Here is a 14258-nt window from a genome sequence, read left to right as displayed (position 1 = left end):
TCTTCTGGCCTATCCTCACAACACCTACTCGCTATGGGCCCTACTAAAGCAAACAGTCTAATTGGTCAACGTCTAAAAGATATTGACCATCAGAACAACCTGGCCACTATAAGGAAATTCTGCCCTTGGTATGTTCAGTTTCCACCTCTCCATTTTGATTCTCTGACCCCGGCCCCATATCTGCACATATTATTCCAAGATACAGACATGCTTTTACACTGGATGTTTTGCCACCTGCGGTACTCGAGGGTTGTTTCCAAAAGATCCTGCCTGAGAAACGTCTTTGCCCCTGTGGAGATGGTACCACCAAAACAGCAGCACACGTCCTCCTGTTCTGTACTCTCTACAAAGACCTGAGGAACGAGATCCTCACCCCACTCGCACTAACCATCCCAGGGCGCTCAGCCACTGCCACAATGTCCTTTCTTCTATCAGATCAAAATGAGCAGATAACAGCAAAGGTGGCTAGGTTCATGGCAGGGACAATCAGATTAAGGGCCACTAACTGACGGCTGATTCAGGACTTTAAATTGTGCTTTTATATCAAATTTCCTGTTCTGCATATTCTGTAATGTTTTACTGTTGCTATGGCCATTGGCTAATGTGAATAAAGTTTTATCTATCTCTCTCATTCTGAACAGGACTAAATTGTTTAGTTTAGTCTAAAGGGGAAAGTTTTCATAGGACGTCTGGAATGATCCTTCTACCTTGGCCAAATACAACCCTAACCTTCTCATGAATTTCAGTTCCCAACAGTCTCCCCTTTCCAACCAGTGTAAATATCACTTTTAAATGTATTAGTTATTAGCATTCTTATTTGTTGAGGGGTGTCAAAGAGACTCCCAGGTGTTGTTCTTGTTGAGGATTGCAGCATGTCGTTTGGCACATTCATATTCTTTCAATTTCTCACCTGAAAATCAGAAATAACAATCACAGTTTCATTGTGGATTGGAAATGAGATATCTAAATGACTAAATGTATTGCAGTGGCAGACCTTCGGGTCTCAAATTTCGGTGGCAGACTGTGCAATGCCGAAATCTGGCACCTCTCTGCCTTTCACACTCCATTCTAAATAACAATTGTGGCATCTTCTGCAGAACCCATAAGGCGACTGCACTGCCTGTGCTCCCCTAAATCTAAGTATTGGGTTAGCAGCATGGAGGTCTCACTCCATCTCCTCCTCTTGTGAAAAGATGTCTTGAAGCTGAGGTGCTTCGTTTTGCAGCACGTAGGCGAGATTGCTCCTATAAAGGTAAAGGTACCCCTGCCCGAACGGGCCAGTCTTGACAGACTGTGGGGTTTGTGCGCCCATCTCACATTTATTGGCCGGGGGCCAGCGCTGTCCGGGGACACTTCCGGGTCACGTGGCCAGCGTGACATCGCTGCTCTGGCGAGCCAGAGCCGCACACGGAACGCCGTTTACCTTCCCGCTGGTAAGCGGTACCTATTTATCTACTTGCACCCGGAGGTGCTTTCGAACTGCTAGGTGGGCAGGCGCTGGGACCGAACAGCGGGAGCGCACCCCGCCGCGGGGATTCGAACCGCCGACCTTTCGATCGGCAAGCCCTAGGCGTTGAGGCTTTAGCCCACAGCGCCACCCGCGTCCCATGTATTGCTCCTATAGACAAGGCTTATAACCATCTCCATCTTTTCATGGCCTCATGACTGTGAAAGACATCTCTGAAGTCAGTCAAGGGAAAACCCATCTGCTTTGTATCTCATGCAGTCATTTGCACTTACCTGAGTTTACGGTGCAGCTCATGAACCTGACATGACTTCTTCTAAGCTGACTTTGCTGCTCCAAGAGGGAATCTGCCTGTGCCTTTTATGGCATGGAAGGGTGCAGTAAATCTCTTTTCCCTCAGAGAGGCCAGCTGCCCCAAGACGCCAGAAAACTGGGAAGAGACACTTGAAATCCCAACAGCCATTACAAGGGAATCCGCATGGACCTGCAGTTGGCTTCTCAGAGACTCTGTGCCCCCCATTTTCTTTTTGTGCTGGAAAAATTACATGTTCTGCCCTTATCACCATGCTATCCACACTTGCAACAACATCCTTGTATCGCTTTTTAGGTCCCATCGGATTCTTGATGTGTGCAGTGAGTGCAGTGTCAGATCGTGTCCCAGCTTATGTAACTTTTCAACTTTTCAATGTAATTAATCCCTCTCCTTGTTGCCTCTTTCCTCCTTCACTCTTGTGGAGGTGTTCCATGCCTCAAATGTGTATCAGCAGAACGGAAAACTAATTCTGAACTTAACACCGAGATCGAACCTGTAACCTTGGTGTTATCAGCACCACACTAACCAACGGAGCTCTGCATAGACTATCCATGATGATGTGTTCCAAGTCCCCATATGATGACTTCCCATAGCATTATATAGATATGCTGGGTTAGATTGTACTGCTTTATATGTGCGGTACCACCATGCTCTCCCCGTATGTTTTTTTTAATTCCCAAAGTCAATGAAAATAGAAAGTCATATCAGGCAAATACTTTGGCTGCAATCTACTCCCTGTCGTGCTTACCTTCTGTTAGCAGGGAGTGTTTAACAGAAGGGAACATTCAGAATGTGATTGATCTACAAACTGGAATCGGTACAGTTCACTCTACCAAAACATCCTGCTGCATGTGTAAGAGACATCCTTTGATCCTGTGGTCTCTTAGCATTTGCAAAGTGGATGATTATCACATTGTCAGTCTCTGGATTGTGGCCAATGGGTATTAGAAAGCAGTCTAGTAAGACACAATGGAAATTGAGAGAGAGAGAGAGAGAGAGAGAGAGAGAGAGAGAGAGAGAGAATCACAAGAAAGTGAAAATGACAGCGAAGAGCTGTTCGACAGTGGAATTTGCTGCCAAGGAGTGTTGTGGAGTCTCCTTCTTTGGAGGTCTTTAAGCAGAGGCTTGACAACCATATGTCAGGAGTGCTCTGATGGTGTTTCCTGCTTGGCAGGGGGTTGGACTCGATGGCCCTTGTGGTCTCTTCCAACTCTATGATTCTATGATTCTATGACATCATTTAGGATCTCACAGACCAAAAGCTAAAGGGTAAAGCAGTCCCCTGATGCCACTCTGCATGAGCAGAACAACTGTATCATCTTCTCTCCTACATTAGGGTTACCAGATGTCCCCGGTTCCCAGGGACAGTCTCCCTGGATTTGCAAATCTGTCCCCAGGAAACGTGGCGGCAGCAGCAGCCGCAGCTCTGGCTGGCTTCAGGAATTGCTCGATGCCCGCTGCCATGGCACCCACCATTTTTCCTTGCCGGAACCTCTGGCGAGGAAAAATAGCGGGCGCCATGGCAGTGGGCAGCGAGCAGCTCCTGAAGGCAGCCAAAGCCAACTGCACTACCAGGCTGACTCTGGGCTGCTGACTGCATCTGCTGCCACCACTGTCAAAGGGGAACCAGGGACGTCCGGCGGTACAGATCTCCTGCCCCCTCCCCCTTTTTTTCTGACTGATCGGGGGAGGCTTGGGAGTTGTGGGTGGGGGGCCGTTGCCCAGTTTTTTAAAAACTCTGCGCATTTATGTTTCACAGGGTGCGAAAGAAGGGCTTTGCACCTTTATGCAATATGCAAGTGTGCTTGGGCCCAGGGTCTTTTGCTCACCATCCCCACTACTGACGCCCTGTTGCTACTCAGCTTCAAAAAAAAAAAAAGGTCCCCGGATTCATTGGGGAAAAAATCTGATACCCATATCCAACATCCAATGCACAGAACCACACTTGGAGGACATGATGGTCTGCAGAGAGAGCAAGGAGAATATAGTGCCACACTCCACTATCTTACTTGATCAGAATCATCAGCCAAGATGATCAAGGCCATTCAAGTGTCAAAATCAGACCTGAAGCCAGATTGGAAGGGATGAAGTAGATCAGGGGTAGGCATCCTAACGCCCTTGGGCTGGATGCGGCCCAATTGCCTTCTCAATCTGGCCCACGGACAGTCCAGGAGTCAGAATGTTTTTACATGAGTAGAATGTGTGCTTTTATTTAAAATGCACCTCTGGGTTACTTCTGGGGCATAGGAATTCGTTCATTTTCTTTCCAAAACAGAGTCTGGCGCACCACATGGTCTGAGGGACGGTGGACCAGCCAGCGGCTGAAGAAGGTTGGTGACCCCTGAAGTAGATCATGGGGAAACTCATCTGCTTTGTATCTCAAGCAGTTCTTTGCACTTACAGCTATGAACCTGAAACAGGCCTCCTGTGTGATTCTCTCTTTGAGGATTATGGTAAAACAACAAAAAATATGGGCATGAGTAAAGGAATGAAGTTATTATTGCCAAGGTCCAAAAGATGTTCAAGGATTAAATGTAGCATTTGTTCAGGGAATCAGAAGTGGCAACAGTGGTTATTTATTTGCATTTATAAACCATCTGTCATCCTGAAGGATCTGAGACTGATATACACAAATAATAGAACCATGAAGCAATTGGTTTACAATAATTCAATAAAGCGCACTGAATACATATCAGTTAAAGTAGTGCTGTAGTAGCTTCAGAAATAATCATGTTCAAGGCAAGTGACAATCCCTCTCTGCTATATACACACACACACACACACACACACACACACACACACCCAGCCAACCAAACTCCTTTGGTTAGATCTTATTAGTCCTGATTGGGAAGGGACAGGAGCTGATGTGATTGGCTGAACCCCTTGAGGTGTCTTGTCCTCAGGCAGCAACAGCTGATTCTGATCATTTACCCTTTGACCAAGTGGTGTCCTAGAAACCTCCCTGGATCTTACTTCAAGCATGGTGGCAATATCCAATCACAGCTGAGTGACTTGGCATGTAACTTGCTCTGCAACGTTCCCCACATGGGGCCAGCTTGTGTGTGTGTGTGTGTGTGTGTGTACGTGTGTGATTTTATGTGTGCATGATTTTGTGTCTTCATTTCCCCAGAAAGGCACATTAAAAAATATGGCCCCTTCTTTTGAACATATTAAAAGGCATTGTGCTCACCTAACAATGACATTACTGGCTGTCCTGAGTCTCTTTAAATTTATTTGTTTCTTTCTAAAAGGCAGAAATCAGCTCTCAGACTAACTTGATGATGATGATGATGATGTAGAAATAAATAACATTGTTCAGAAAGGCTATCAATGGTTATTCTACCACTATCAGAGGCTGAATGACACTATACCTCTGGAAGCTGCAGGAAGTGAGAGAGCTGGACTCAGGTCCTGCTTCCGGATTTCCCATAATAGCCATCTGGAGAGCCACTGTGAGAAGAGAATGCTGGACTACATAGGCCATTGGTCTCATCTAGGAGCCTCTTCTTGTTCTTATGACAAGTCAGACCAGTTATTGAATATATAGGGTACCAATATGGAGTTTATCTGTGTATTCCTAATTACAATACACTTTCACACCACTTTATTATGGAATTCTTCTTTGGTAGAAAGATCAAGCCCTACTTTTCCTTAACTTCAAAATGTTGCATATCCTTTGCCGAATATGCTGGGTCTTCACACTGTACACAACGGGATTGAGAAGTGGTGGGACTGCAACATAGATGTTGGCCATCAGCATGTGGACAATGGGGGAAAGGTGCTTCCCGTATCGATGTACTACACTGACACCAATCATTGGGACATAGAAGATCAAGATGGCACAAATGTGGGAGACGCAGGTATTGAGAGCCTTCAGACACTCTTCCCGGGAGGCAATGCTCAAAACAGTCTTCAGAATCAGGACATACGATACAAGAATGATGACCACGTCCAACCCCAAAGTGCACATGACAAGAATCAAACCATATAAGACGTTGACTCTTGTGTCTGCACAAGCTAATTTCATAGCATCTGGGTGCAGACAGTAGGAGTGGGAAAGGACATTAGATCTACAGAAAGGGAGCCGTTTAATAATAAAAGGGATTGGGAAGATGACACAGAAAGCTTGGGAAAACACAGCTATACCTATTTTTGCAATTACTGTGTTTGGGAGAAGTAATCTATATCTCAGTGGCTCAGAGATGGCAATCAAACGGTCAAAAGCCATTGCCACAAGAATGCCAGATTCTGCCCACTGGAACGAATGGAGAAAAAACATCTGAGTGATGCAGGCGTTGAATGGGATTTCTCCTGAGTCAAACCAATAGACTTGCAGCATTGTTGGCATGGTGGAAATGGAGAGGCCCAGATCCGAGCAGGCGAGCATGGAAAGGAAGAAGTACATGGGCTCATGGAGGCTTTGGTCAATCTTGATGACATAGAGGATCGTGAAGTTTCCCAACAGGGTCAGGGCGTAGAGCACAAACAGTGGGAAGGCCACCCAAGAGTTCTTCTCTTGCATCCCAGGGATGCCAATCAGGACAAAGGTGTGGTGGCTCACCAGGGTCTCATTGCAGCTGGAGATGGAGGACATCGTTTCCCATGTGCATTTGGTGGGAAGATATTAAGGAAGTGGTTATATTTTCATTCTGAAGAGAGATAAATGTCTGAGTTTAAGTTCAGCGGAAAAAGTTGCATTAGTACCCCAAAACTCACTCACTCAATGTTCTGTCTACCTGAGGCAAATAACACTCCAACCTTTGCATGAATATTAATCCTCAGCTCTCTTTTTAAGTCTAACCAATGTCAGTTTAAGCATCACCTGTGTAAGTTGTGAGTCCCAGAAGCAAAATATTGCAGTTGAAAGGGGATCTGATGAACTTCTTCCTTCCACCAGTTGGTTTGACAACAGAGCATTGGCATCATTTGCAGCGACTACAATTCTGAACAGGGACCTCATAAGTCCTTTGCTGGAAAGCTTTCTTCAGCCACAAAGGCTTTGTCCTTCTCCTGCAGTTGAAGCATGATACCAGTCTACATGGCAGGTCTTTCGTAAAGGTCACTTGGAGCAATGTCTGTTCATGGCATTGTCCTGCATTTTGTCAGAAGCATTCCAGCATACTGTTTTCCATCAAGATCTAGTGTTGTGACACAGGAAAACTTTCCTTACACCATGCATAATTTTAAAGACCTTCATCATGTCCCCTTCCATTGCTCTCCTCTTTCCTAAACTAAAATGTCCCAAATACCCATTCCTTTCAGAGCATTATGCGGCATTATCTGAGAAAAAAGTCATTCCAATTACACAAATATAGTAACATATTAAATTCATTTCACAATAGTGAAATAAAAAGGCAGTGTAACATCACACACACACACACACACACACACGCCCTGAACCTCTCTACCAGAAGACCTTCCTCAGCTATAGACCCCCAAAGAGTCAAGACACAGACCTTGTATCATGCTGTCATTTTCGGAATTCTTACTATGTGTTAAGCGTGGCGATCAGAATATGTGAGACACTTCAGTGCAAGATCTTATCTGGTTGGATCCCCAGGAATCATTAAAGAAAAACGGCATGTTTACAGACATGGTCTGTCTCCAATCTATGACCGCCTAGTATAAATCTGTCCTCATCCGCTATGAAAACCTTGTCCGAACTCATAAGCTCCTTTGCTTTGTGGAGTAGCAAAATGATACAGTGAGTTGTTCACTTAATCAAAATTCACCGCCCGCTACAAAAATATATTACACGTCAATATTTGCAGGTGTTCTGTTCGTGGTATTGTACTGTATTTCGTCAGAAACCTTCCGACATTCACTTTCCCATCAGGTTCTAGTGTTGTGACAGAGGGAGAAGAACTTCTTGCACTGTGCATAATTTTGTACAGCACCATTGTGTCTCCTTCCCCTGGTCTCATTTTTTCCTAAGCTAAAATCTCCCAATTGTCATATCCTTCCCTCCAGCCCTTCAACCTTTTGGTCTACAATCTTCCTTTAAGGTGCAGCAACCAGAACAAGGTGTGGCCTTAGATTGTTTTGTTATCCATGCTATTCCTATGTAAAAGATATTAGCTCTGCCATTTCATAACATCATGACTGTAGGCCTACCTGTCGAAGATCAAAGAAAAACTCGTCTGCCTTGTTTCTCAAGGAATCCTTTGAACTTACCTGACTGTATGGCACAAACCATGAAACTGGTGTGGTTTTTCCCATGGTCAATGCTGAACCTGACTCTGCCGTTCCAGTAATTATTCAGCATGTGCTTTTTATGGTGTCGGAATTGTAGCAAAAACGTTTTCCCTTAGGGAGGGAATCTACTGAAAAATTGCCAGGAAGCTTGGAGATAGGTTTGCTTCAAGTATGGAGAAAGCACAAAAGCCACCAGCCTGGACTACAAGGGGACAATCTAAATAAGAGAAATGTGGATATTTGGGCATTTTATGGGATGGTGTAGATTAACACTGAGTGGACCTAGAGTTTGATCCTGCAGAGCTCTTCTTGGGTACTTATATTATCCATGCTTAAAATGCATAAGCTCTGTCATTTTTGACTGATAAAGACCTATCTGAAGTCAATTAAAATGTTTATATTCAAAAGAGGTCTCCGCACTTCATGGACTCTAAGGCATGAGCTCTGGGTGCAGAATGATTTTCCTGACAGTAAGCACTGAGGCAGGGGTAGGCAACCTAAGGCCCGTAGGCCGGATCCGGCCCAATCGCCTTCTCAACCCGGCCCAGGGATGGTCCAGGAATCAGCGCTTTTTTACATGAGTAGAATGTGTCATTTTATTTAAAATGTACCTCTGGGTTATTTGTGGGGCATAGGAATTCGTTCACCCCCCCAAAAAAAAAAAATAGTCCGGCCCCCCACAAGGTCTGAGGGACAGTGGACCAGCCCCTTACTGAAAACGGTTGCTGACCCCTGTACTAAGGGATTCATGCCTCTTATTGTCTTCCAGTTAGGGTTAAAACTAGAGCTACTTATCTAGAAAAAGAGGTGGTGGAACTCACATATCTTGTTCTCTTATAATGACAGTGGCGCCCACTGTGTTGCAGCTGAACAAAAGGCCTGGTTAAAACCTCCTGTGCTTTCCCTCTGGGAGGGAGGCTGTCCCAAAACTGCTGGAAAACTGCTGAATCCCAGAGGAATGTAATATGTGAAATCGCAGTAGCAATTGCTAGAAAATCTCTAAGGATCCCTCTGCAAAGACTCTCGGAGAGATGCTCTGGAGATCTTGTGTGTGCTCTTACATGACAGCAGATGAGAAAGATGTGAGCATTTTTTTAAAGTAATTTGGTACTATTGTATTGTTAAATGCCACCCCAATCTCTGAGCAGTGAGAGCCTTCAGGGGACCCTGACCTCAGTTTCCTTGGAATGAGCGGCAGCAGAGTCTACAGCATCTTTAGCATATATCAACAGACATATGCAACCTGAGAATAGAATGGAGGGGCTTACTGCATTAACACCCCAATGGGTCTTGCTTCTATCGCTCCATGTCTAGCTTCTCCACCTGCTCTTTGCTCAGCTCTCTCACCACACCCTGTCCTATTGTTCCATCCACCCAGCAGTTAAGTGAGGGTGGGGAGGCCCACTCACTTGCCCTATGGCACTGAGAAACCTCTTTTGTTATGCTGAGGAAGGCACTTAAGTGTCAGCCAATAGCATCCTCTATCAGCTTTCAATGCTTATAGGGTATAGCTTGTTTTCTGCTGTTCTGGAAGGTAGGACCCAACTAATGGCTTCTGTTATGTACTGAGTTGAATAGGATCCAAACTGCAGCAGTCTGAATGGTCCTAGAACAATAGGATCCAAATTGCAGCAGTCTGATTGGTCCTAGAACAATAGGATTCAGAATGCAGCAGCCTGATTGGTCCAAGAACAATGCAGCAGTATGATTGGTTGGCAGGAACCACCCAATCATGCTCCAGATATAAGTGAATCCACAACCTGATTGGCTTACAGTAGAATTCCAGAATTAACCAATCATGTGCAGCCCATTGTGTAAATAATGTATATAAAGCAGATACCTTTAGGGGACTTTCATTCATTCCTCCTCACCACTATGAGCTGAATAAAGAGCACGAAATCATTTTGCGACTCTGAGTATATTTCAGCTTCAAGTTACAAGAAAGGGGATTCCAACTAAACACCAGGAAGAACTTTCTGAATTATAGTGCCATAGCATGGGAGGTGCACGGGGCGGTTGCCCCAGGGAGAAAATTGCTAGGGGTGCAAAATTTCAGCATCCAGTGCTGCCTCAGTACAGCTGTGTGCTTCTGTCGCTGGGGTCTGTTGAGAGCAGCTTCTCCATGCCAAGCAGGAAGTGACCCCTCCAGGCAACAGAATGATTCAACTGTTAGGCAGTTGAATGTGCATGCGTACTCTGTCCATTTCCCTCCAACCAACCCCACCCCCGTGCAGCCCCGGGAACTGGCAACCCACGCTATGCCACTGTTCTCCCCTCCGGAAGTTTCCAGCAACTTTTATGCAGAAGCACACTGTCCCTGGCCATGGAAGCAGAGCATCGACATTCAAGGCCAGGAGCCATTGGTAGGCTTCTCTTCCATGAATTTGCCCAATCCTCTTTTGAAACCATCCAATTTTCACATGCATTTTCCAGGGTCTTGAGGCTAAGGCTTCCCACCCGCCCATTCCAAAGCAAAAGAAAGCTGAGCAAGTTCTAGACCCTTGAAAATTTACACCATTTGGGGAAGTGGGGAGAGCATAACAATATATTTCTGCCTGCCTGCCTTCCTGTGTACACAGAGGCTCCATCCATTTCTGTCAGTAAGAGCATTTAAAAAGCTTTCCAGTAAACGTAAAATTCCTTCAAGCTTATTTATGTCCCGCCCCGCCCCCCCCAACAACTTTTCAGTTTCAATGTTTCACTAGCTTAGTTGCTCAGCATCATCCCATCCCACACAGTCCTGGGAATCATAAAGTCTTCTGAGAGACCGAGCATTCAGTAACCCTAGCGCAAGGGACATCAGAGAATTCTTGCAAGAAAAAATTCGAGAGCAGAAATTGCTGGTGCTTATTTATTTTTTCTTTGGAATGGAACACAATCCAGCAAGTACTGTTAGTAATCATATGTTGCTTTCAGTTTGCACACATGATATGCCAGGCTGTTTTTCTAGAACTCTTATAATGGCCACGGTGCCCACCTGAGAGGTGCTGGAACTGAGTTCCATTGCGTTCCAGCTGGGAAAAAAGCCCTGATTGTGCAATTGATTACTTCCCTCCATCCGCTTTGTGTTTCCTTCGCATTGGAATGGGCGGGGGCTGAATAACACAATGACAACAGAATTTTTATATATTATGTAAATTACATAAGGAACATAATTCCACCACAGTGAACACTGGGACAAATAAAATTGTTTGGTTGGTGGAAGACAAACAGCAGTGGAATGGAAGCAGTAGAGCATACAATCATCACAGGGCATGTTGTCTTTAGTTGGTGTCTGAACTTTGAGGTCCTGAATAGACCTGAGAAGCAAAATAGATGGTATGCACCCACCTGACTCGTGCAACATTATTCATTGATATAATATATTGTAATGTAAGTGTAGCACTTAAACTTTTTATTGTCCTTATGTCTGGATGAGCTTCACAGCACAGAGTTTCTTGAGGATACGTTGGCGGATCTGCTTCGTCTTGATACTATACACAACTGGGTTCATCAGAGGAGGTGCCAGCAAATAGACGTAGGACATGAGTATGTGGACGATGTGAGGGGCACGTTCCCCAAAGCGGTGGATCAACGACAGGCCTATCATGGGCACGTAGAAGAGCAGGACAGCACAGATGTGGGAGATGCAAGTGTTGAAGGCCTTGAGGCGCTCTTTTCTGGAGGCAATGCTGAGGACTGTTTTCAGGATGAAGACGTAAGAGAGGAAGATCAGGAGGGAGTCGATTCCCACAGTGAAGGCCACAACGGTCAGCCCATAGATGTGGTTGACGATGATGTCTGAGCAGGCCAGTTTCATGATTTCCAGATGCAAGCAGTAGGAGTGAGAGAGAACATTGGTCCTGCAGTAATGGAAGCGGCGGAGAAGCAGAGGCAGAGGCACAATCAGGGAAAAGCTGCGGAATGCAAAGGCCAGCGCCATTGTCACGATCCTCTGGGTGGTCAAGATGGAGCCATATCTCAGCGGGTTGCAGATGGCCACGAAGCGGTCAAAGGCCATGGACAAGAGCACGGAAGATTCAACCAGGGAGAGGGAGTGAATGAAGAAGAGCTGTGTGAAGCAGGCGCTGAAAGGGATCTCATGAGCATCAAACCAAAATATGCCCAGCACTGTGGGCAACGTAGTGAGGCACAAGCCCAGGTCAGTCAGGGCCAGCATGGCCAGGAAATAATACATTGGCTCATGCAAGCTTGAGTCTGTTCGGATCACATGGAGGATTGTGCAGTTCCCCAAGATCACCGTCATGTAGATGAAGCAGAAGGGAAGGGAGATCAAGCGATAGGCGTACTCCAGCCCAGGGAAGCCCGTCAAGAGAAATGTGGAGGGGTTGAAGGTTTTGTTCTCCAAATGGGAGATGTTCATTTCACAAGAGAGTCCTACTTCACTTCTGTGCTTTAAAGTCAGTGCGTAGAAAGCAAAACAATTTTTATTGTAGAATACTAGAGGTGGAAAGATCTTGCTAGAAGTGGTAGATATTTGCAAAACAAATAAATCATTGGCATACAAATTTACTTGGAGATGTTTTATGTTTTTAGATTGCTTTATGCTTCTTTACATGAAATTATTGCGTTTTTGTGGCCACTTTCCCCCAGCATATTTATTTTCATACATATTACTTGGCGGAAAATTGTACTGAAAGATACCTATGTTTCAGTTCACATATAATTGTACTTTACTTCTTTCTTCTTCTTCTTTTTTATCACTTTTTATCACAACAAATGTAACTGATCTGTAGAAAACACAACCTGAAGAAAGAGTCAATACATGTGCTTTTGTAAGCAAGGAAAATCTTTAACAACAACAAACAACACATATAATGTCAGAAAGTGTGGATTCAGAAGGTTTGCCTTTAAATGCAACACTGAGTCAAGTTTCTCCCTCATCTTTACTTCTGGGGTGCTTGATCATTTCAGGGAACCTAGGTGAGCAGAGCAGAAGTTCAGCTCCCACCATGTGCAGGCCTGTGAGATTGGAGATGGTGGCATATGGAAGAAGAGAGCCAGGGAGCCTGGACGGGGGGTTGTCTTCTTCTGATAATCTGGAACTTATCTTGCTGTTAACACAGCCCAAGGTGGCATCAACTATTTTTCACAGTGGAATTGTATACTTATCTATTCATTTCAATTTCAGAGCTACCCATCAATAACTTTTCCCTGGGTGGCTTGCCACAAAACAGAGGTAAAATATAATGGGTGGTATTCATAGTAAAGCTAAAGGGACCCCTGACCATTAGGTCCAGTCATGACCGACTCTGGGGTTGTGGCGCTCATCTCACTTTATTGGCCGAGGGAGCCAGCGTACAGCTTCCGGGTCATGTGGCCAGCAGCGCACAGAAACGCCGTTTACCTTCCCGCCAGAGCGGTACCTATTTATCTACTTGCACTTTGATGTGCTTTCGAATTGCTAGGTTGGCAGGAGTAGGGACCGAGCAACAGGAGCTCACCCCGTTGCAGGGATTTGAACCACCGACCTTCTGATCGGCAAGTCCTAGGCTCTGTGGTTTAACCCACAGCACCACCCGTGTCCCTATGAAATCAATGAACATGACTAAGCTAGACCCATTCATTTCAATGGGCGTACACTGAGTAAAACTTAGTTGAACACCACCTAAAGTATTCAGGTAGGTAGCCGTGTTGGTCTGACGTCGTCGAAATATATATATATATATATTAAAAAAGTCCAGTAGCACTTCAGAAGAGTATCTGAAGTATCTGAAGAAGTATGCATGCACACAAAAGCTTATACCAAGAACAAACTTAGTTGGTTTCTAAGGTGCTACTGGACTATTTATTTATTTATTTATTTTATATTTCAGCCACCCAAAGTATAATGACTAAAATCAGCAACAAACCACAGAAGACACCAAAGCATTCCACCTTCCTTTAAGTGGAGACTTCATTATGATGATTCTTATAAAGGATCAGCCCTGCTGCTGAAGCAGCAGCAGCTTTTGATTCCTCCTTGAAATCTTCCCCTTCTGTGATCGTTGCAAGAATTATGTAACTAAGAAAATGCCTGTTTGCTCTTTCCTGCTGCCTCTCCATCTCTCTTCCTTTCATGTCATCCCGGAATCCTTCCCCCTCCCCCTGCAAAGAGCAGGATAAAAATGCTTTGGAAAAAAATAAAAATTAGGAGGCCAGGAGGCAGATTTGAGAAAAAAAAATCTGTTTGAGATCCCTCAGAGCTGCTGCTGATCAAAACACAGATACTGAATTGGGTGGGCCAGCAGTTCAACCACCAAAAGCAGCTTCACCTTCAAACTTCTTCTAATCAGGGATGGAAGT

General features: G+C 45.0%; 3 protein-coding genes across 6 annotated transcripts in view; 1 reads left to right on the top strand and 2 right to left on the bottom strand.

The window, feature by feature from the left end:
* LOC309530300 (uncharacterized protein) overlaps positions 1–14258 on the top strand; it is a 670922-nt gene that overhangs the window by 142459 nt on the left and 514205 nt on the right. The gene's annotated exons all lie outside the window — the stretch shown is intronic.
* On the bottom strand, positions 5413–6372 carry LOC309531267 (olfactory receptor 51H1-like; the record flags this gene model as incomplete). The annotated part of the gene is made up of 1 exon (XM_082220625.1): positions 5413–6372. One exon carries the CDS (start codon positions 6370–6372, stop codon positions 5413–5415), a length of 960 nt encoding a protein of 319 aa, XP_082076751.1.
* LOC309531266 (olfactory receptor 51G1-like) lies at positions 10770–13224 on the bottom strand. Its single transcript, XM_082220624.1, has one exon. It carries the CDS (start codon positions 12334–12336, stop codon positions 11377–11379), a length of 960 nt encoding a protein of 319 aa, XP_082076750.1. The 5' UTR covers positions 12337–13224; the 3' UTR covers positions 10770–11376.

The sequence above is a fragment of the Podarcis vaucheri genome (assembly GCF_965113315.1).
Source record: "Podarcis vaucheri genome assembly, chromosome: 4".
Classification (NCBI taxonomy): domain Eukaryota; kingdom Metazoa; phylum Chordata; class Lepidosauria; order Squamata; family Lacertidae; genus Podarcis; species Podarcis vaucheri.
The sequence above is the reverse complement of the archived record's forward strand: the minus strand, read 5'-3'. Positions and strand labels throughout refer to the sequence as shown.